Source organism: Solea senegalensis, linkage group LG16 (assembly GCF_019176455.1).
Source record: "Solea senegalensis isolate Sse05_10M linkage group LG16, IFAPA_SoseM_1, whole genome shotgun sequence".
Taxonomy (NCBI): Eukaryota; Metazoa; Chordata; class Actinopteri; order Pleuronectiformes; family Soleidae; genus Solea; species Solea senegalensis.
This window is the reverse complement of record NC_058036.1, coordinates 9,004,771-9,028,706: the sequence shown is the minus strand read 5'-3', so window position 1 is coordinate 9,028,706 and position 23,936 is coordinate 9,004,771. Positions and strand designations below refer to the sequence as shown.

The 23,936-nt window shown below is 41.0% G+C and overlaps 1 protein-coding gene and 1 non-coding gene across 5 annotated transcripts; one reads left to right on the top strand and one right to left on the bottom strand.

The window, feature by feature from the left end:
• Positions 1–915: 915 nt before the first annotated feature.
• On the bottom strand, positions 916–13,407 carry LOC122783486 (ankyrin repeat domain-containing protein 6-like). Of its 4 annotated transcripts, none has more exons than XM_044048320.1 (15): positions 13,238–13,407; positions 12,180–12,334; positions 11,989–12,087; positions 11,687–11,785; positions 9,460–9,558; positions 7,992–8,090; positions 6,616–6,693; positions 6,209–6,292; positions 5,920–6,123; positions 4,462–4,581; positions 2,909–3,061; positions 2,687–2,800; positions 2,221–2,524; positions 1,777–2,114; positions 916–1,521 (listed from the first exon to the last, which is right to left on the bottom strand). In XM_044048320.1, the coding sequence occupies exons 1-15, from the start codon at positions 13,371–13,373 to the stop codon at positions 1,336–1,338; spliced, it is 2,268 nt and encodes a 755-aa protein (XP_043904255.1). In that variant the 5' UTR covers positions 13,374–13,407; the 3' UTR covers positions 916–1,335. The 4 variants fall into 4 exon arrangements, with proteins under 4 accessions (XP_043904255.1, XP_043904256.1, XP_043904258.1 ...); XM_044048321.1 differs by having other exon boundaries at positions 2,221–2,521; XM_044048323.1 differs by having other exon boundaries at positions 5,959–6,123.
• trnav-aac lies at positions 10,860–10,932 on the top strand. The gene has a single exon. It is a non-coding gene; the product is annotated as a tRNA-Val (tRNA).
• Positions 13,408–23,936: the final 10,529 nt, after the last annotated feature.

The window sequence follows — 23,936 nt, the reverse complement described above, 5'->3', positions numbered from 1 at the left end:
ACATGTAAGTGATAGCTCAGTTGTTGTGTTGTGAGGTGTGAGGTGTATTTTTTAAAACAAAATAGAAAATGGGTTGAATGATGTCTTTAATTTCATTTAAAATCCCTCAGATATCTGATTTATATTGCAAAGACATTTTCATATGTTAATCCTAATCTTCTTTTGTAGACACAGTCAGGATTAGCTCTCAGGGGAAACATGGCTGCCAAAGGAGACACAAGGAAAATGGGATTTCCGTAATATTCTCACAGTTCAACAGGCTTTTCTGACAATTAAGTATGTAAACCACTCACTCTCCCACACTAAAGTCAATGGAGAACATGCCCCTCCCTCAGTGTTCCGAGCACAACAATAATACATATCACTGTCTTAATTTCAGAGCCACGGTGCTCGGCTGCATAAAATGTCCGCCTGTGCATGGAGGGGCTTTAATTAGATTTCCATCACGCTTCGACAGAGTCAATGTGGCATTGATTTGATTTTCCCTTCAGAAGCTGCTGCTGTGGTCACTGAGGCTGAATGCCAGATGTCAATTCCAGGATCATTGGATTACACAACCAGCAGCTGCTCCATGTGATGGACTGTGTCTGTTGTGATGTCGAGCATCAGGCAGAATGTCACCACAAGCCTTGAATCAGCTCAGTTACTCAGTCATTTTACTGGAGTAGCTCACGTGTTAGAGGGGAAACAGCAAAATGTATCCATCTATTTTTCTTTTATTTCATTTCATTTATTCATTGTTGTTGTTTCCAAACAACAAATACAACTTTTTTTTTTTTACATTTTTCATGCAACATAGAGTGGTGTACAGACAGGCTCTGCCTGTTTTACCAAGTATGCATCGGGTGGTGACTTGGGAAAGCCATGTATCCCAGAATGCATTTCGCCAGAATATAGCAGCAGAGAAAACAAATATAAACCTGAAATAATTGTTTTTTCTGAGTTCTAAGATCATTTGAGGCGACGAATGAGTCATTATATGAGCACAAGATACAAGATATGTGTGGTCCTCTGTGGACGCTCGGTAAACGTTTGGCAAATTAAGTAATTAAAATGTGAAAATAATAACAATAACTATATATGCGTTTATTAAAAGTATTTTACATGTTCATCAAGACTGTTGGTGGTGGTATTGAGGTTTAAACGCTTGACAAAAACAAGGAAGTAGCTACTGTTCCAATTGCATTGATCATACTTGTGTACTTGGTGAGTATGTACTCCAGTCATACTTCCCAAGTATGCGAGTATTGTACATACATACAAAGATTTGTTTATTTGTTTATTTGTTTCTCTTCTCTCAGGAAAGACATCATCATCTTTGCATACGCGTCAACGTCACATTTCTGCAGCGTCACTGGTCCTCAGCCTCTGAAGCTCCTCCTCCAGCGTGCTGATTCGCTGGAGCAGCTGCTTCCTGTCCTGCTGGGCTTTCACCTCCATTTGCTGCTCCATGTCCACAAGCTTCCTTTCGTACCAATGCTCTAAGTGAGTGGACACTGTGTCAAAGAAGTGATGCGTCACCTGACAGGGAGGGAACAGGTGTTGGCATTAGTTTAAGATCTGATTTTGTTTACAAACTAAAGCAAATGTGCTCATTTTCTGTGTCCTTCAGACATGGAGGATGTGGACGTGTCTCCTGTGACTCTATGATGTGTTTTCTAACCACTGTGAAGTTGTGTGTGCAGGTGAGACGTAAAGAGAGAGAAAGAACAGACATGTCTCGTCTTGTGTCTTTATTAGCAGACTTTTACTCATCCTACCCATCAGTACACTCACTTCCATGGCGTGCAGTCTGTTCTTCTCCTGCTGGAATGAGGGCTGAGTGCAGTCAGTGAAGCGCGCCACTGTTGTGCTGCTGTCGTTCCTCTGGGAATTCATCAGCACTCTGAAATGGTTCCTCTGTTGCCATTCATATCTGTGCTCCTGCTGTGGGATCAACGTAGGTCCCTGCTCACTGATGCTGGACTGACTGCTGCTACTTGAGATGCTGTCCCCACAGAGAGGCACCACTGCTGCGCCGGGACTGCCCTGCACTCCTGGACATTGCCAGGAGGGGTCAGTAGAGTCCAGCTGGCTGTCTGGCAGAGGAAACAGGGCTGTGTTCTCATAGTCATCTGTCAGAAAAGAGATTATCTTAGGGATAAATATCACACATTCTTACACATTGGACCTTTGAGAAGAGTTCTGGTTGCTGCAGTGCATGCACTACTGAGGACATACCTGGTGATCGTTCGACTCTCATCTCAAAGTATGTCCTCCTCCCCACTTGCCCCTGCTTAATGCTCTCCAGGCTGTAGGTGGATGGCAGGATGTTGACGTAGTTTGCCAGCGAAGTGCTGCTGTCTCCCGATTTTACAGAGAGCAAGGGGAGCGACTCCACATCAGCCTCCAGGTCAGCGTCAGACTGCTCCACAGATGGTGAGGGCAGGAGTTTGTAATACTTGCTGTCGGTTGGGACGTGGACATCCAAATCCTTTTGGTGAGACATCCACCAACTCTTCACGTCATGACTCGCTGTTGCCTGCTTGAGATGAGAAACACAGCTGCTGTATGGTTGATATTCACACCCAGTATGATCTTTACATTCCCTGACTATTCATTATTATTATTTTATTCTATTTATAATTTATAATTGGATAGATTTTTAAGAGGTGTGACCAATCCATCAGACCAGTCGAAGTGATACCTGAGTTTTCAGAGCCTCCTCTCTGTCCTGAGCAGCCCTCCGCTCAATCCAGTAAATCAGGTTCTTCCTCTCTGCTGCTGCTCTTTCCTGATTTAGGACACTTAAAACTTTAATCTGCCCAAACCCAAGAGTAGAACATCAGACAATAGTCATATTTACTACCAAAAAACACCCAGAATTAACTTAATAATTAGTTTAAACTGTAAAATGGCAAAGCCAGACCTGTTGTCTGGTCCTCTGGTCCATCTTGTCCATTCTGCTGTTGACCTGCTCCTGGACAGACATAATGTGCAGCCTCATCTCCTCCTGTGTGGCATTAACTTGACCCTCCAGGTGCTTCAGTGAGGTCTTACAGTGGCATCCATTGGTCGATGCCTGAACACATAGACAAGAGAATCATAAACTGCACACTGAGAAACAACAGTTGCCTATAAAACCTAATAAAAAGATAATCATACCTGACACTACTGGGAAAACCAGTATTGATTTGAGCTTATTAAAACCAAATGTTATAGCTTGGGAGCAATTCCAGATGGTATTCACTTTTTTAATTATTTTATGTTTTATTTTAGAGTAACAATTGTCTTGCTGAAAATAATGTATCATTTCAATACTTCACCTGGTTCAACAACTAACATTACTAGATACTCACACACTAGTGATTTAGGGGTTTAATTAGGGCCCGAGCACTCACACAGTGGTGAATTATTATTTTCCTTTTGCCGCAACGATCTCTTATTTGACCCCCTAAACGTGCGTGAAAACGGACGCAAATTGGCACGCAAATCAGAACTGGCGAAAAATTTTATAAAATAATGCAAATGCGAAAACCTATGCAAAATGGCTCAGTAGCGCCCCCACAGGTCAAACGCCTATGGATCGGCCGAAATTTAGTATGCGCCAAATTTAACGAAATTTGGTGAGAACATGATTTGGCCCAAGCCGAACAAAAAATCCTTTTGACACCATGACCTCCACTCAACAGGAAGTCGGCCATTTTGGATTTGGCATCCATCTTGGCGTTTTGCAAGTTTCGTAACTGAACAAACTTGTCTTATCATAGCAACACGAAACACGCGTCAAATAGACCCATCCAAGGTCAAAAGTATTATTATTGAAAACCTTCGCAGGTTCAAAAGGGCGTGGCCACGGAATTTTGGCGAATTTCGACCACTGGCCATGAAACAGGAAGTGCGCTATAACTTTGGCCTATCCGCACGAAACTTCATACGTGACACGAGACACTGCCCCTGAACACGTCAACGAATGACAACTTGCGATGTAGGCCATTTTGAATTCCACAGGTCTGCAAGACTTTACCTGCACGCAGGAAGTAGGTTGTCCGAAACAGGAAGTGCCCTTTAAATCGCACATACATTGACCGATCGGCTCCAAACTTGATATACAAGGGCCCACTCTGAACACTGTCTGCAAACTATGACCTGCACACAGGAAGTAGGTCTTCCCAGACAGGAACTGACCCGTAACATTGCCATACATTGACCAATCTGCACAAAACTTCAGGTGAGACAAGTGACCAGAACACATAGCCCAGGGCTTACCCAGCCGGTCGGGGGGGCGGCAGCTGTGAGGGCCCACACAACGCTGCTCGCAGCTTTAATTACAATTTGTATTTTGTAAAAGATGCAGATTACAATTTTTATCTTTGATAAGTTTCATGAAATTGTGCTCTGGAACCTTCTGATTTATAAAATAAGCTCTGAGCGTAACCACTGCTTTACAAAGAATATTCAGTAATCAGTGACCTGTCTTACATTGCCATGCTCATCACAGTACAGTGTGTAAAGCTGAGTGAAGCCTTCACCACGGACTCCGTTCTTCCTCATATGGACGCCTGTAGTCTTGCATTTTCTCAGATTGTCTTCATCCAAAGCCTTTCGAGGAGTAAAAAAAACATATATACAACGTCATTGTTTGTTGTGGCATGAGTGCGGAAAGTAGTCTCTGGCTCTGGTTAGTTAATTATTGCTACAAATACAAGCTCATAATCTCACTAACTATTCAGCTAATTGTTTTTATTAAACATGTATTGGTTCTCTATTTGGTGGTAATTAGATAAACTGTTCAGACCTGCTGTCTGGGACAGATCATGAGCAACTGGGCCCCTGGGCACAGACAGGAAGTATCCATGAACCTGTGCAGGACTTTCAACAGAGGACTCATTAATGAAAATAGCTGAAGATGACATAAATGTGAATAAGTCAAAAGACATTTTGTGGGCCACATGGTGGTACAATGGCTAGCAGTGTTGTCTTACAGCAAGTCCCTGTAAGTTGACCCAGTGATGGACTGGTGATTTGTCCATGGCATACCTCGCCCTTAGCTTATGGATTTCATTTCATTTAATAAGCTTCTTTATATAAAATGCACTACAAAATGAAGGTACAAATGTGTCAGTAAGAGTGCAATTATGGTCTGTATTAGGTACAATAAGTACCCAATGCTAAGGGCACAAACCCCTACCTTAGAGGGTACCATTCCAGTGACAAGTTGTTAACTCTGTGTTAACTCTCATTTTGATTGTCAAAAAAATCAAGTTGATTGTCAGTTAGAGGAGAAAGAAGAGTTGTGAAGTAAGTTGGATGAAGTGGTAGAGAGTGTTTCCAGACTTCAATGTTGGTGAAGGGAACATAGGTGATTGGGAGGTGTTGGGTAATTATGGATGCTTACCCATCTGAGATTTTCATTGAAAATCCTAGAATTAGGAGCAGTGGGCTGCCACACTGAGTAGCATGTAGGGAGCAATGGGGGTTGGGTACCTTGCTCAGGGGTACACCCGCCCTTTGACGTGGTGGGGACTTGAACTGGCGACCTTCCGGTTACAAGCCAAGTTCCCTTTCCACTTAGCCACAGGCTGGCCCAAAGAATTTGAATGGTTTGGTGAAATAAAGAGAGGAAGAGTGATTATATTCGAACATGTCGAAGTAAAAGAGAGTAAAAGAGAAAGACCACAGAGAAGGTCCATGATGTAGTGAAGGAGGACATGAGGAAAGTCTGTGTAACAGAAGAGTCTCCATCCATCCATGCATTATCTATACCATATGAGATAGGTGGCGTAACTGGACCAACCCATTGTTTACATTGAGTGCACCATGGTAAGCAGCCTATATCACAGGACACACACAACTCAACCACTGGTATTGAAGCACTAATGACACATCAAGTAGACAATTAGCCAATGCAAGTGTGACTTCAGTGCAATTATAACTCACAGAGTTGATCATGCTGGTCCTGGTTTCTGGACGACCCACTTGCTTCCTGACCCTTGCTTTGTGATGTCTGTAGCGGCTGCAGGTGGCGACTGGAGTCTTGTTGTAAAGCTGCTGCTGCTGTGGTCTCTGAGGGTCCATCATGACTGCAGTCCTGCTCTCCATCTGCTCACTGCTGGGACAATCCACAACAGAAATACTGTCCTCCTCAGGACAGACACAGAAATAACAGTCTCATGTTAATTAAAAACATAAAAAGATCATTTTGAGATATTCTTGGGCAGTTTCTTACTCTGGTGACAGACTGGGTCTTGCGCTCAGCTATCAGTCTCTCTCTTGGTTTCCTTATTGTTCTTCCTCGCATGAAACGATGCACCTGAAGACATAGACTGTTAACAACCCTGAACTCTTCACTTTGAAATTACTTCTCAAATCGATTTAATTATTCATTTTCTAACACTTATCCTTCAAGGGAGGTGCTAATGCCAGTTCTAGCTAATACTAGGTGAAAGGCTGCCAATCACAGACACAAATAACCATTCAGACTCCAAATTGTGACTGAAAAGAACCAATCATGAAGTGAATAAAGGTGGTGCGAATGAGGTGCAAAAGTGTTCTCTCTCAGATCTCTTGATTTATGTTGTTTTGAAAGGTTAATGCGGATGTATTGATCAATACTTTGAGCACAGTAACACTAACCTCAGGTGCAGAGGCCAGGAGAATAGCCAGATCTTTATGGTTGTTGTCTCTGGCCTTGTCCAGTGCTGTTTTCCCTGCCTGAAAGGCATGAAATGTTGAATACACAAGAAAAAAAGAAGGATGGTGGAGTCAGATTGTCTGGAATCTTGGCAAAGTTATGATAAATTTTGAATAAAATACATATACAGTACATGTAACTTTCTGCTGGATGAAGACAGCAGCTGTTCTCAGATGGAGCCTATTGTACATTGTAAAACAGAGTAGGCAAACCCCATTTGAAAGTGAGAGTCATAGGAACATAGGACTCCTCTATCCATGGTAAAGGATCCAAAGAGCAGGTGGTACTTTGAGCAGCCATAACCATCTTACTCAAACACAGATAAGCAATAACCTACAACACTAGGCAAAGTGGCAACGCTATCTAATCCAGCTTCGACGTCCCTATAGGGGGTGGCCTGGGCCCCCCTCCATTTTGCTGAGTTTGGCTGGCATCTCCAGGTCCCTTTTGGTTTGCTGATTCTTTATTTGGTAAGGTATTTATATTATACTTCAGTTTTGGTTTTCTTCAAGAATATTCATTTCCTTGTGGGAAAGGTTGATGAATATAACCAGTTAAACAATTCCATTTTCTGGTGTCCTTCTTTTATGTTGAGGCCTCCAATTTGAGCCACTGATTGATTTATTTAATTGTTTGGAGGCCATAACAGCCCCATTGAAATTCCCAGTAAGAGTCCAATGAAGAAGCGTGACTAAAAACTGAAACCCCCACATTAGTCCTAAATTAAAAGCATCTAAGAATATCTTTCTAGAAACCAATAAATTAGAGATACAAATATCAAATAAAATCAGTGATTCTTCCATCAAATATGGCAACACAAGATGGCCGCCAAGGCTTTTGCTTAAAGGACATATAAAAAATCTTATACTAAAATGTATACATTTATTTATTTTTTATCTATCTATCCATCTATCTATCTAGTTTTCCTGGGGTTACATCAGAAACTCTACGTCGTTTAGATTTTATAGATGATAATATCGTCCCATTCCCAGGAACAGGTAGAAGAACTGATGTGAGGTTCTGTAAATGATGAGCCATCTCAGTCCCTTGTAAACTATATGTGTCAGGATGCTGCATTCATGCACACATAGAGCCAAACAATTCCAATTTACCTAAACCCCAAATGTGCATGTTTTTGGACTGTGGGAAGAAACCGGACGTCGCAGAGGAAACCCATGCATACATGGGGAGAACATGCAAACTCCATAGAAAAAAAAATAAAATAATATATATATATATATATATATATATACGTGTATATGTATATGTATATATATATATGTATATATATATATATATGATATTATGTTTAACTTACATTGTTTCTGATTTTCCCATCTGTTCCTGCCTCCAATAACAGTTGAACTGTCTTCTTATGGTTCAGAGCAGCAGCCACGTGGAGAGCAGTGTCCCCTTCCTACAGTAGCACACACAACCCTGTACTGCTCATATGGAAAACATAACATGGATCATCTTATGACAGTCAATTTCAGATGGTCATCTGTAAGTGGCTGCCAGTGGGGACACGATGGCCTGATCCACACAGAAACAGCATCAGCAGTAGTGATTATGCCGTCCGAGTCTGCACCTGTTAGTGATGATGGTTTACGTCCACCTCACCTTGCTGAGTGCTCGCCCTTCCCAACTCTGAAATGTTATATGTCTTTCCAACAAAACTTAATCAATAGTTAAATAGTGACAGGGTTCAATTGTCATGTGTCACTTTAGTAGTGGAGATTAGTGCTGCTTCTTGTTTACTTGGCCTGTGTGCCATATATTTATTGTGATCTGTTTAGTTAGCTAGTCAGGTTAGACTTAGGGATGCTATTGTATTGTATTTTGGTTTGTTTTCCTGCACCCTTTTATTTTGAATAGCATCCTTGAATAGCGTCCTCCTCCCTTAGTTCCTCCTGCTTTTTGCCATTGTGTTAAATTATAGAATTACCTCTTCATTCTGCTTCTGGTTATTTATGTTGCTTCCCACTCCCTAACGAGTCGGAATGGTAACACTAACACCAAACATATGTCAAACACAAGGAGAAGATGACGACAAAGATACTGATAATGAATGCAAGCGCACGAGAGAGATGGGATTATGACATCATCGTTTTCCCAAAGTAGCACATTGGTTGTCAAGAAAATGCAAGGGTGGTGCTTTGAGATTTTTCCACTCTGAGACCCGTTTCCAAAAACACCATTACGATTTTAAAGAAAGCGGATTCAGAGACACTTTCGTGTGGGCAGCCCCCATGTTTGCGGCTTTATCGCAAAGTTAGACAGGCTAGACTGGCAGGAGAAACTAAGTTTGTAATGCGATCATTCTTTCATATCAAAGTCCATAGAGAAAATCTGTGATTTTACTTTGTGGGGTCACAATTCATTCAGTAAATGTGGGTCACTTTGGTAAATCTAAATGAAGGATTCCAAACACTTAAGTCACAAATAACACATTTGAACTTACAGATGGAGGCAGCCGTGGACCAACAACTCTGATGATATAATATTGCTGATTTTCTCTATATGGACTTTGGTATGGGAGAGTGAGTGATTTGCAAAGTGAAACAAACTTTAAGACATAGAGTTTTCACTCTATGTAATTGAATGTATCATGTGACACACCGGCTTCTGAGATTTTATGATTGGATCTTTTTATTTTTCACAAAATTAGCCCCACTTCAGTTGTTTGGTTTCTAGATGTACTCAGCTGTAATTTTTGTCCCAATTCTCTGAGAGCCACTCATCTTTGTGTAAAAGCTGGAATGGCAGGAAGTTTAAAATCCTTGTACCTGGTTTTGGTCGGTCACAGAGCACAGAGAGCTCAGCAGGATTTTCACCAGGCTCAGGTTGTCATAGCGAGCAGCTACATGCAAACAGGTATCACCCACCTGGAACCAAAGCAGACTTATTAGTTTGAAACAGTGAAGCAGAAAAAACCTCTCCCAGATCCTCTACCCCCTTGTACCAGACAAGGACATGAAACCACCAAGTGCTCTAAAGTCTCTGTCTGCCTACAAAAAGGACATCCCTCCCCAGTGCTGGGATCCAGGCGAGCTCTGTAGAAAACACACATCCTGAGCCCTCGCTCCACTGGTCAATCGAGGCCCGGTCCTGGACAAAGGCCAATAGTGGAGCAGACAGGGAGAGCAATACCTCCCCAATAGCCTTCCCTATCAGTCTGGAGGACCTGATGTTCAACATTTTAACTAGTGTTATCTTCATTAGGTGTCCCAATTTGTCTACACCAGCTTTGACAAAACGAGAACATTGACTTTTGACCAGTTTCTTCTTTATAATGTTGGTCTGTTTGATAGAACATTAATGCCATCACGTATCTAGGTTGTCATATGAAGCACTACTGTCACTACTGTCCACACTGAGTGGATTACTTTCTTCTGTCCATGCTTTTTCTCCAGGCCAAACAAGAAGCTAGAAGGAGCCTCCATCTCTGTGATGTTCTGGATCGTGGACTTTGGTGTCTAGCAGGTTGGCTAAAGCCAGTGGATTTGAGGACTTCAGTGGGGAACCTTCAGGGCCTTCTACGCCCTTCATGCCTTTTAAGTGGGTGGGCCGAAAACAAAAGATCCTAGGCCTTTGAGAAGTCCTAACAGAGCAGGTCTAACTGCAGACCACTCCCCTAAGAGTGCTGAGAGGTTGAGAGAGCGATGTTGTGGCTAGCTTGATAGCATCGCCTATGTCAAGGAGGCCTTTCACAGAAAAACTTAATAATAAATAAATATTTAAAAAGTATTAAAAAAAATGTGGGGAGTGTGTGACTGTGGGAATGGGAATGGGAGTGATTTATGTTACTATTTAAGTGCCAGCGCCACTTTGATGGTTTCATGGTGAAAAGATTCTCTTGATTCTCTATTTTCGGATTATGTTTTATCAGGCAAGTGCCTCGCATTTGGTTTTTAGTTTCTTTTTCCCTCACCCCGGTGTCCACCTCCCCCGTGGAGCGGTTTCACTCGGCGCTGAAGCGAATCAAGACGCACGCCAGACACAGTGCCGGACAGGATCGCCTGGCAGCTTTGGTACTGATGTCCATAGAGAAAGGACTTTTTCTGGAGCTCAAGTCAAAGGACGAACCGTACGACGCTGCCATCGCCCACTTCTTAACGAAAGACCAATGAATAGATTTCGTTTTCATGTAGGCTAAATATATAAAAGAACATTATACTCACCATCAGTTTCCGTAGTGTAGTGGTTATCACGTTCGCCTAACACGCGAAAGGTCCCCGGTTCGAGACCGGGCGGAAACATATGTTTATTTTTTTTATTATTATTATTTTCTCCTCACTCCTCCTCTCCAGATTAAGTGAACAGCTGTTGTGGAATTTAAAATTGTGGATTATCTTCGTGCTCTACTGAAATAATCGCACGCCAGACACAGTACTGGACAGGATCGCCTGGGAGCTTTGGTACTGATTTGGAGCTCAAGTCAAAAAACTTTACGACTCTCCAGTTTTAGGAAGTTAATATTGAGAATGTATCTTGTTGTCAATTCATTGTTCTAATGCTTTTTTCCGCAATGATTTATTTTCTTTGAAGGCCCAGCTGTAGTGCTCACAGTTCGCCACTGGAGGACTTCAATATGTCCTTGATTTCCAGTGGAATCACTCAGTGTTTCTAGTTCTGCTGTTGATACAAAGAGTTTGATTTCAGTTTTGCCATGGTCCCACCGCTGCCTAAGTCAAGTAAAAATCATATTTTCTCTGTCCAAAAGTAGTCCAAAAATAAATAAGGGACTCCCTAAAACCATTATCAAACGTTAAAACGGTCAACACTGCACGGAGAGCCGGCTCCGATCCGTTATTCCGTGACGGCTTGGAGAAGCCACTGGAGGCCATGTTGGCGTCCGAGTGACCTACCAACTATACAGAGCCTGGCGAAACCCAAACAACAAATACAACTATACAATCAGTATGACAAAGAATAAAGGACAGAAAAAGGAAAGGAAAGAAAAGACAGAGAAAACTCTCGATCACGCTCAGCTCTTCCAGAAGAACAGCTCACTTTATTCTTGGTGTCGGGTGTGGATCCTCCAAGCAGCAGAAGCCGAGCAGTCTGAGCATGTGCATTCTGACAAGCCAAGTGAAGAGCTGTGTTTCCTGCCTGAATAAACATGTTACATTTTTTGTGTGTGTAATTTATTCGCATTTAAATCACACACAGTTTGGCAAGACTTTTTTCTTATGAATTATAATACAGGTTTTCATTGTATAAGTTAAATCTATAAAATAAAATAGACATTACACAATCAAGCTACTATAAAAATGTGATTATGATGTTTTTTATTATTGCAGTGGTTCCCTTACCTTGTTACTGAGGTGCACGCGGGCCCCTGCTTTGAGGAGCAGTTTGACACACTGATAGAACCCATGCCAGGACACTTCATGGAGCGCAGTGTTGCCATCCTCAAACACACATTGCACACACAGTCCAGTTATAAGCTTTTATGACGGATGAGCGTGAGACATGATATGTATGCCGCGTGTCCACCGCTTACTCTGTCCTGCAGGTCGACAGCACAGCCTCCCTGAATCAGAGCAGCCATTGCATCACTTTTCCCCACCATGGCAGCTCTGTGAAGAGCCGTCTGATGACCCGGACCCTGGCATGATGATGGCGCCGAGACATGGACGAGAGCCTGTTCATTCATCACTGCGTATGCACACACACATTCACACACAGGCGTACACATTTTAGTACTTTTCACACTGACCTGATTTGTCACGCTGACAAAGGATTTCATGTCAACGCAGCAGAGCTGATAGTCAGATTATGTTCCATGTCAGAGGTCAACCTTTTAATCTTTGTCAGGGATTATATACCAGGGATTATATACCATGTTGAACACATACATAGAGTTAAACTGACTCTTGTCATCTTCACAGTGTGACATATACTGTATATGCTGTAGTGTAAAGCAGCTTCGAGTGATCATCAGGACATATTTCCTGATACAGTTCTGCTTCAAATACAATCCACTTCAATGTGACTTCAGTGAATTCTAAAAAGTATCTAGTTGAGCAGCAAACATATTCTTAGAATGAAGTTTTGTTAGGTGAGTGTTTTAAAGGTACAGTGTGTAAAATGTGCTACTAATACTTTTAAATGTGGTTAAATCATCAAAACTAATATTAATCCCAAACATAATCAATCACAAACTGAAACTACAATGAAACGCATACATAATTCCTCTCACCTCAACCAAAAGCTGGATGCCTCAACAAAACCATATCATAATTTATCGTGTTTTTTCCATCCCCCACATTTACAATAAATGAGTGAATTTAATCTTGAATTTAATAATCAAATATTGTACGAACTGAAAGAATGATATCAATTTACATTTTATAAAAGTAGGATTAAAGAAAGAATTTAAATGAAAATAAAAATGAACATAAAATTACACGTATAGCATGTATAACTTTACTGAATTTTTCCAAATTTACATGAATAAAACAAAGATAGCACTTGATCTAATACATCATACCAAATATTGTATATATATCATTTAAAATGATGATTACACGCACAGTAAAAGTATGGACTCTTACTCACTCTGTAGAGCCTGCAAACATCTGTCACATTCATTCAAAATCCAGACAAATAAGCCTTCATTTCCAAGAGTGGCGAGGTTTGTTGTATTTGTAGTAAGAGAATCCTGCTGCTGCAAAAACAGGCAACTACTCTGCATGTGTGAATATGTGTAGAGCGAATGCCAGCTGTTTCTGTGCAATACAGATTAATACGAGAGAGAGAGAGAGAGATACACACATACACTGTTCAAATACAGGGTTTATTACAAACACGTGACATATGACCAGTGTCCACTAGATCCAGTGATCTACTGTCATGAGGCTGATTCTCAGAAAAGCAGGTTTTGTAGTGAAAGGTGCGTCCAGAAAGAGCCTAAACTAATCCTCAAAGCTTGTTTTTGTCACACATGGGACAAGTAAGCATTTCCTCACTTCTTTCCTCCTCTTTTCCGCACTTCTTCACTTCCTCATCACTCTTTTAATACATAATACCAGCAGTATTTCGGCGGAGATGGTTGTTTTCCTTGATTATGTTTTTATCCTGTGGCGCGGTACATAGTCAGGAAACACTGTACCGATATTATACAAGAGAAGAGAAACCCAACCATTTGCACATGAACAAAGCACAGGCATCAGTGGAGTGAAAAAACTCCCTTTTAACAGAACCAGACTCAGAGATGTGCAGCTATCATATGTTCAATTATACTGATCACAACTTTAATCACAGCACTGTTTCTATGCTCAGCCATGTTCTGATATGATATGCAGAGTGCATATAATTGTAGTTCCGGACATGGCCACAAGGTGGACCTACCGATGTAAGTAAATACAAGGTCAACTGCATGAGTAAGCTAGTAGAACCAGGGACACTGAACATGTAACACACGGTTATCATTATGCTCGTTCAATAAAGTTGAGCACAAGCTCATTGTGGATTCTACAACGTTTATGATTCAATTCATTAAACAACACATGGTACCAGGAGTAAAACTTCGTGTCAAGCCACCGAAATAACCGAGGATGGAGACGTTAAGGCCACCGGAGGGACTGAAACTCGTCGGAAATGTGGACAGCAATTGGCGGTCTTTCAAGCAACAATTCGAGCTGTACTTGTCTGCCACGGGCATGGACAACAAGCCAGGGCCAAGAAAGATTGCAATTCTGCTCACGGTCGCGGGTCCCCAAGCCATGGAAGTGTTCAATACGTTCGAGTTTGAGAGGGCTGATGACAAAGAAGACTACGGTAAAGTGATTGAGAAATTTGAAGCATACTGTTCCCCGAAAAAGAACATTGTATACGAGAGGTACGTGTTCCGATCACGAATGCAACAGGCAGGGGAGACATTTGATTGCTTTATGACTGATTTAAAACTGAAGGCACAGTCTTGTGGTTTTGGAGATCTTAAAGATTCCATGGTCCGCGATCAGATAGTTTACGGAATACTTGACAAAAAGACGAGGGAAAGGATGCTAAGAGACGATAAGCTAACTTTGGCTGAGGCTGAGAAGATATGCCATGCTAGTGAACTAGCACAACAGCATGCAAAGACGTTTGCAGACCCGAGTGCATCAGTCGTGCACGAGAGCGCTAAAGTTGCAGTCGTCAGAAATAAGATGAAAAGAAATGATCAACAGAAAACTAACAAAAACGCAAACGCAGCAAACTGCAAGCGATGTGGTGGGAAACATGAACCAATGCAATGCCCTGCGTATGGCAAAAGATGTGCAAAATGCAATGGAAAAAATCATTTCGCCAAACAGTGCCTGACTAAAGACAGATCAAAGCCAGTGAGGGTAGTTGAGGAAACAGACCTGGGTGAGACGTTCTTCATAGACATGGTGTCATGTGAAAATGTAAAGAAAGTGCAAGCCACAGAGGCACATAAAAGGCACACAGAGTGGCGTCACGAACAGGATGAAAACTGGATTGTTTCACTGCCAATAAATGGAGCTTTGGTAGCACTGAGAATTGACACGGGCGCACAAGCCAATCTGATCAGTATGACAGAAATCAGGGCTATGAAAGAAAAGCCGAAAATATTCAAGAAATCAGTGCAGCTGAAAGATTACAACGGAAAAGAAATAGAAAGCAAAGGTCAGTGCAGACTGAGAGTGACTGTGAAAAACAAACAATACAGTGTGCTGTTCTCGATAGTACCTGAGGGTCGTGAGTCACTGTTAGGAGGACTCACCTCAAAGAATCTGAATCTGGTGAGAAGAGTCTACCAAATCAGCTGTTCAGACGCTGTGAGGGCACACAACAGCACAGTTGACTCCATAGTGCAACGTTTTCCTGATGTATTTAAAGGACTGGGTTGCCTTCCCTACACATACACAATTCAATTGAAAGAGGATGCAGAACCAGTGATCCATGCTCCAAGGAGAATCCCAGCTCCACTTAGGGAGCGCCTCAAGAAAGAATTGGACAGAATGTGTGAGATGAATGTGATCACAAAGGTTGAGGAGCCTACGGAGTGGGTTAACTCTATGGTGTGTGTAGACAAAAAGAACAAAAACAAAGAACTGAGAATTTGCATGGACCCAGGAGATTTAAACAGGAACATAAAACGTGAGCACTACCAGATACCGAAACGTGAGGAAATTGCAAGTGAAATGGCAGGTGCTAAGTATTTTTCCAAGTTAGATGCAGCACAAGGATTCTGGCAAATCAAGCTAGATGACAAAAGCTCACGATACTGCACATTCAATACGCCTTACGGTCGATACAGATTCCTACGCATGCCTTTTGGCATAATCTCAGCATCAGAGATCTATCATCGTGCGATGGACAACATGCTTGAGGGCCTAGAAGGGGTACGTTGCTACATAGACGATGTGGTGATATGGGGGTCCACCCTACAAGAGCACAACGAGAGACTGGCGAAAGTCCTCCACAGGATATCTGATAATGGACTGAAATTGAATCGTGCAAAATGTCAGTTTGGCGTGCAAGAAGTGACATTCCTCGGAGACAAGCTGTCCTCTGAAGGAATTGAGCCTGATGAGAGAAAAATACAAGCGATCCTTAGCATGCCACGCCCCACAGACAAAAAAGGGGTACTCCGAATAATGGGGATGATCAACTTTATCGGCAAGTTTATACCAAACCTATCTGTGAAAACTTCAGCACTGAGGGAACTACTCCATGACTCCACAGAGTTCAAGTGGACAACAAGAAATGAGCGAGAGTGGAATGCTCTCAAGGCTACTCTGACAAAGTCCCCTGTGCTAGCGTATTATGATCCAGAAAAGAGACAGAAGATTTCAACAGATGCGTCGAAAGATGGCCTGGGAGCTGTCCTCCTGCAGGCAGAAGGAGATAGCTGGCAGCCAGTTGCCTACGCTTCGCGGTCAATGACCAAAACTGAAACTAAATATGCTCAAATAGAGAAAGAATGTTTGGGATTGGCCTATGGGCTAGAAAAGTTTCACTGCTATGTCTATGGGCTTCCCTCTTTCACTGTCGAAACAGATCATCGCCCTCTGGTGTCGATCATCAAAAAGAATCTCAACGAGATGTCACCAAGGATCCAGCGACTCATCATGAAGCTGCAGAGGTATGAGTTTGAGTTAATATACACTCCAGGCAAACACTTGGTGATAGCAGATACGCTGTCACGAGCGCCAGTGATGAGCGAGGCGAGCTCCACTGAGAAAGACATTGAAAATCACGTCAACATGATTGTTCAGTCACTGCCAGTATCTGATGTCAAAACAAAACAAGTACATGATGAATTGGACAAAGACACAGAATTACAAACAGTAATGAAAAACATACTTACCGGATGGCCCAGGGGCTCCTGTCCAAAATACTTCAACATCAGAGCAGAACTAAGTGTGGCAAACGGACTATTACTGAGAGACAATAGACTTGTCATCCCACAGAGTCTTAGGCCAGAGATACTTAGACAGATACACGAGGGACACCTTGGAATTGAAAAATGCAAAAGGAGAGCCAGATGCTCAGTGTATTGGCCTGGCATTAATCAGGACATTGAAAACATGGCAGGAAAGTGTGAAACATGCAAAAAGTACCAGAGCAAACAGGCAAGGGAACCCATGATGATTCCAGATCTTCCCACTGCACCTTGGGAGAAAGTTGGAACTGACCTGTTTCATTGCAATGGAAAGGACTATTTGTTAGTGATTGATTACTACTCAAATTTCCCTGAAATTGCCCTGCTGTCCAGCACAAATGCCAGTACTGTCATTATGCATGTAAAATCCATATTTGCCCGGCATGGAATAGCAAAGACTGTAGTGAGTGACAATGGTCCATGTTACAACTGCAAAGAGTGGCAGCAGTTTGCGAGCCACTATGGCTTCAATCACGTCACCTCCAGTCCTCAGCATGCACAGGCAAATGGCAAAGCCGAAAAGGGAGTGCACATCATCAAACAGATTCTGAAAAAGGCCACAGACAGCAAGTCAGATCCTTACCTAGCTCTTCTAAGCTACAGAGCTGCACCGCTTGAATGTGGTTTATCCCCAGCAGAACTGTTAATGAATCGCAGATTACGCACAACCCTTCCCTGTTACACAGACATCAAGCCCAACACAGGGATACAGAAAAAGTTGGAGAACATGAAATGGAAACAAAAACAACGCTTCGACAAATCGACGAAACCCCTCAGTCCACTCGCCAAGGATGACATGGTACGAATCCAGGATCAAGATGCATGGAACAGGAAAGCAACTGTACTCCAGGAGGTCGGACCTAGATCCTACGAAGTGAAGACTGAGGAAGGACACGTGCTCAGAAGGAACCGCTGCAGCCTTCTAAAAACAAAAGAGACTTTTACAGAGACTGAAATTGATGCTGATGCAGTCAGTGCAAGCGCAGCATCAAATGATGACACTGATGGACATTCACAGGAGGACACAAGCAATGTTCAGTCGGAATTACCTGTCCTGAGAAGATCTGGGCGCCAGACAAAAAGACCTGATAGACTGGATTTGTAAGTGTATGGACTGAATATTGGTTCACTGTTAAAGAATAAAAAACACAAACAAACAAACAAAAGAAAAAGAAAAGAAGGTGTACAAAAAAAAAGAAAGTAAGAAAAGAGTACACATAAAAAAAAAAAAGTTTGTGTTTCTTGTTTTAAAAGACAAAAAAAAAAAAAAAAAAGGTTGTTTAAAACTGTTAATGTATTGCTCAATGTTGGAAGTAAGTATTTGTGTGTTGAGCAATGTTTAAAGTAAGTATCAGTATGTTGATCAAGGTTTGAAGTGAGTATCAATGTTATTAGATCCTGAGAAGGGGGGATGTTCTGATATGATATGCAGAGTGCATATAATTGTAGTTCCAGACATGGCCACAAGGTGGACCTACCGATGTAAGTAAATACAAGGTCAACTGCATGAGTAAGCTAGTAGAACCAGGGACACTGAACATGTAACACACGGTTATCATTATGCTCGTTCAATAAAGTTGAGCACAAGCTCATTCTGGATTCTACAACGTTTATGATTCAATTCATTAAACAACACAAGCCATAGAAACAGAGAGAGCTTAATCAGCCTTAAACGTTATGTACTACAGCTTTTATATTACAACATGCAGTCAGCCCTGACTACGCGTCGGTGTCTCATGCAAACACACCTCAAATGACGCAGTGTGGTCCTCAGCCACTAAAAATAAAAGCAGGTCTTTCATTCTGTCAAGGTTCAGGAGTTATTGTCGTAAAGCAGAGACAGCAGTTTCATCACAGTTGTTGATGTGTTTGTTAATGTGAAAGTTCTCCTTTTGCATCACTTACAACACTCAGACAGATTCCAAATTACAAGTGTAAAAAGTATTCTCTCCTCAGACATGGGGATATGGTGCCACCTAGTGATCAAGATGAAGTAATGCAGTCTTCTCTGACAGTTGCACTGTTTTTCTGGATGAATATTATATTTTCATGGGTGTTTGTTCATGGATATGATTCAATAAAGATATAATACTATATTTTATAATCACTTATTATGATATACAGTGTTACTGGATATTAAAAGAGAGTTACCAGTTCATCAGTTTACTTTGAGCCTTCTATATTTCTATATTTTTAAAGATGGCAAACTATCGTGATCACTGTGACAAGAGGAAATCTCTGCATGATATCTGTAACATCTAATATCATTTTCAATTGGTATACTAATAATCATTTACATGAAATGTTTGTGAAATGAATTCAAACCTATTTTCATGCATGTTTCATGAAAATAGATGTAGACAAATCTTAATTAAAAGGCTGGGACAATTCTGCAAATCTGTTTGGGGAGCCAAAAAAAAATGGTAACCGCTGCTTTAGTTCAATATAACTTTTTGGTTTTCATCAGTAAATCTTTTTTTTTTTGTATTTGTGCTTGGTATTTTCTTGAGGTATTGTCTTGTTTCAACTATGAAACACCTGGTCTTTACAAGGCTGTGAAAAGACAATAAAAACATGCAACTAAAAAAACATACATAGGCTAATGAGATAAAGTTAATAAAACTAATACAACAATGCATTTAATTAAGAATAATTTCATACTCAGGTAATTATTATTAGCAATTACAAATGTGACATTGACAACAGTATTTAGGTTTTCAGGATTTAAGCCACTACTGTGTAGAATTAGACCTCAAAGTATGTATAATATTTTTGACTGACAAAAAAGGTGCATATATCTTCCAAAGCAGTAAAAGATATAAATGCAATTTCTTCAAATAAGATATAATATCAGGAGAGAGGGGCAAGGGGCGTGCACCCTCCATCCATGGCCTTTGCAGGACTTCAGAAGAGACTTGTTAAAGAAGGTCACAGGTTTGGATTGAGGCCACACGGTTGGTGTAGTGGTTAGCGTCTTGCCGCAGCAACAAGACCCGGGTTCGAGCCCCAGTTGGAATAAGGGCCTTATACGCATACATGTTCTCCTCGTGTGAGTGGGTTTTCTCCGGGTTCTTCCCACATAAGTTGATTAAATAAAGGGATTAGGCAAATTGGACACTCTAAATTGACCATAGGTGTGAGAGTGAGAGTGAATGGAATGGTTGTTAGAGCAAGTCATCTTTCAGCTGGAAGGTTGTGGGTTCAATTATATTATATTAGTAATAATATAATATTAATATAATATAATAAGCTAATATAATAATTACATTATATTAGCTTAAGTTTATTATGTACTCCTCCTAAATTATACTTCTATACTGTTATCCTTGGGGTCAGTTTGATCCCATTCAATGTTTAATGTCTCTAAAAAACATATTATTCATCTTTGACAGAAGAAAACAAGAACAATCCCAGGTTTCTCTTCAGCACTATAGAGTCATAGCTCTGTGGAAACAACCATCCCACTAACTCTAGGTAGTAATGACTTTATGAACTTCTTTACCACTAAAATAACAACCATTAGAGAAGAAATAATACTGTTTGTTGTTCTCAACCATCTGTGGCACAACATTGTCAATTGGATCAATTCTTACCCATAGAACTCTCCAAGCTATGGTAGCAGGATCTAAACCCTCAACCTGTCTCCTCGACCCCATTCCTACTACAACGTTCAAGGAAATTCTTCCTTTAATTAACAATCCCACATTGCTCTCTCTCTCTCTTATATGACTTAAAAAACCCGCCATCGACCCGGCTGTTCCGGCTAATTATCGTCCTATTTCTAACCTCCCATTTACTTCTAAAGCAGAAGCAAATCAATGATGGGATTATTTGTACAGCGATGATCTGTTTGAACGCCATAACACAGAAACAGCGCTTTTGAAAGTCACCAATGACCTTCGGTTGACCTCAGACAATGACCCTCTATCTGTACTGGTACTGTTAGACCTGAGTGTTGACCAGAACCTTTTATTACAGAGGCTGGAGCATGTTATTTTCAAAAGGAAGTGCATTAAACTGGTTTAAATCTTACTTATAAGAGAGATCCCAGTTTGTTCATGTTAACCATGAATTAATTTACCCACTAAGTTAAACATATTTATATACTGTATATAGACATATACATATATATATATACATGTATATGTATATATATATATATATATATATATATATATATATATTTATATATATATACATACATGTATAAACAGTGCCGAACTGTAGATCAGTTAAAACTACTTAACAATCCTAAAAAAGTGGGTTAATCTCCAACAATTACCAGGGAAATGTCTAAAATCTCAATATTTAATAGAGGAGTATTTACACGTGTTTGTGTGTCGCGTGTAAAACGAAGTCACCGCAGTTTCACGCAGCCGTGCAGTGATGACTCCGCTCACGTTGAGTAGGGACTAAAGCCACGAGACTAAACCATGCCGTGTCGTGCTAGATATTAAGTCTTTGAGCGATGAGAATATTTTAACGCTCACACTGTGTATACATGTGGCATAAATAGTGTAAAAGGATCAGTAAAAGCAGTTTGAATATATCTGCTTTACACACACACACACACATGTTCTCAGTCAAAAAAAAGGAAGTGAGGAGGAACTTTAATTTGAAAAAGAAACAGCCTCAACATCTGGAAGCTCTTTCACCCTTTGACCCCGTTCCCCACTCCTTTCCTCCCCTGTGTCTCCTCCACCTCATGCACCATATAGACTCAAGTCTGGAAGGAGTTAATGTGCACACCAGCATGCACGCATGTGTGTGTGTGTGTGTGTGTGTGTGTGTGTGTAGACATGATGGGAAAAAAATGTCTTTTTTGGAGATTGTTGAATCGAACCACAGCAGCAACTACAGACACATTGTGCTCTGAAAGAAGGTTTTTTTTTTTCCCAGTGCCAAACAAAGCACCCACTCTTTCTTTCAAGCATAGCAGAGTTTGACCACGACGCGCTGTGATGAACCTCTCGTCCAAAAGGAGCAAAGGTCCCAGACAGGAACGGAAGACACAATATTCCATTGTCAATTCCAGATGATACATGTTTACCTTTTGCAATCTGCAGACTCACCATTAGATGTCACTAAGGGGCCAAAACCAGTTTTGATGTATCAGCTTTTTATCCACAGTGGAAACATCTAAAAACACCACACTTGTGTTTTTATCTACACAACCAATGAGCTACTTTGGGAAAGCTATGATGTGATAGCCACACCTCTTTCTTGTTCTTAACCTTCCTCTTGTGTTTGGAGATTGGAGATATTTCCTGAGTCGCGTTGGCTTTCTTCATTTTGTCTCCGTTTCTGTGAATATATACTTATTGGAAGTAAAAGTTTTAACTCATTGTGTATGCTCCGTGTTTCCTTTTTCCTGTTTCTGTTTTTGGTGTATTTCTGTAGCAGCGTCACAGCACCACATACAGGCCTGGCATATATACTGCAGCTGTTATTCTCATTTCGGGGATGTGTGGATGAGGATATTTCTTGAAATAATGCCGTGTTTTTAAGAACGAAAAAGAAAAAGATTATACAGGAAAACACCATTTTACATATATACATATATATATATGTATACTGTATATTTACACTTATTCAAACATTCTGATTTTTTATAATGTCTTATACACTTTTTTAATTTAATTACGTACTTTTGTGTGACTTAATGGGATAGTTTGAAGAACTTTACCAGAGAGAGATAGAGAGAAGCGACGCAAGGACATGAGACATCTCTAATACCAGTTACACCAAAAGTTACACCAAAAACAGAGAAGAAGACGTTGGTACACATTACAGATATAATAACAGACACAGAAAGAATGAACCAAGCCGGGGGAAAGAAAGAGAAAGTCCACTCCTAGTACATCAAACGGTCATCATCGACAGAGAGAGTGTGGAGACGGTCCAGGATTACAAATCCACGAGGATCCGTGCTCCCTTCCCCTTTCGTGGCCATGTGCATTTGTTTTCAACAGAGCCGGTGAACACAAGCCATGGAGCCATGTCCATGCCGGTCGGCAAACCCTTTGCATACGTCCGTGTGTGAAGCTTTTTTCATGATTAAAACAAGATTTCCGATTGTTTAAGCTTCTTAAATGTGAGTATTTTCTTCAACAACATTCAACTTCTGCAACATTTTTTAAGGTTTTCTGATATTTTATCGATCAAACGATTAATCGAGAGAATAATCGCTAACAGGCAGAAGAGGGAGTGGAGACAGCACCTAATCTCCCCGCAACAAGTCATTTAACCATCACAAGGACTCAGAACCTGTTAAGTTAGAGTGAGTGTTTGAACTCATTGTTAAAAGAAGTAAATATGGAATTTTGCCTCTATGATAATAAAATGAATTCTGTATACCTCAGAATTCTTTTGTGCACGAGCCTCCAAGAGACCAAACAATATATTCCTTGAGAGAAGATTGATCATTGATTATCATTTCAATCATGAAGGTACACACATTTTGCCAACTTCACAAAGGACAGATCCAGAGCAAATGCATGATGGGTATTCACAGCAGGAAGTACCGTTGACATCAGTGTCTCTCTTAAATCTTTTGTTTTTAATAAGGACCTTAGTTGAATAGAACTTTTGAATGAGGTAAATTACATTTCTTTAACTCTGTTAGTGGTTAAGTAACAATTAGGTAGGAGACTTGTCTTCCTCCATGATTCCAATAAACCATCACTCGTAGTGGAGTAGTAATGTATTTCTGGGTTTGTTGTTATTACAACTGGAACAGGAAAAACAAATCTTACCTATAGGAGTGGAGGGAGCCAGGACAGTTGTTGGTCATCATTTCTTGGGAGATATTTATAAAGCAAACAGACTCCAGATGGTTTAGCATGGTATTTGCACAATACCCCA

Bases quoted from the DNA above. Each gene is read 5' to 3' on its own strand.
- LOC122783486 (XM_044048320.1), bottom strand. From the start codon at position 13,373: ATGCAGAGTAGTTGCCTGTTTTTGCAGCAGCAGGATTCTCTTACTACA. The intron at 6,293-6,615 runs GTTAGTGTTACT...CTATGTCTTCAG, and splicing joins TCCTGGCCTCTGCACCTGAG to GTGCATCGTTTCATGCGAGG. The intron at 1,522-1,776 runs GTGAGTGTACTG...CCTCCCTGTCAG, and splicing joins ACAGACTGCACGCCATGGAA to GTGACGCATCACTTCTTTGA.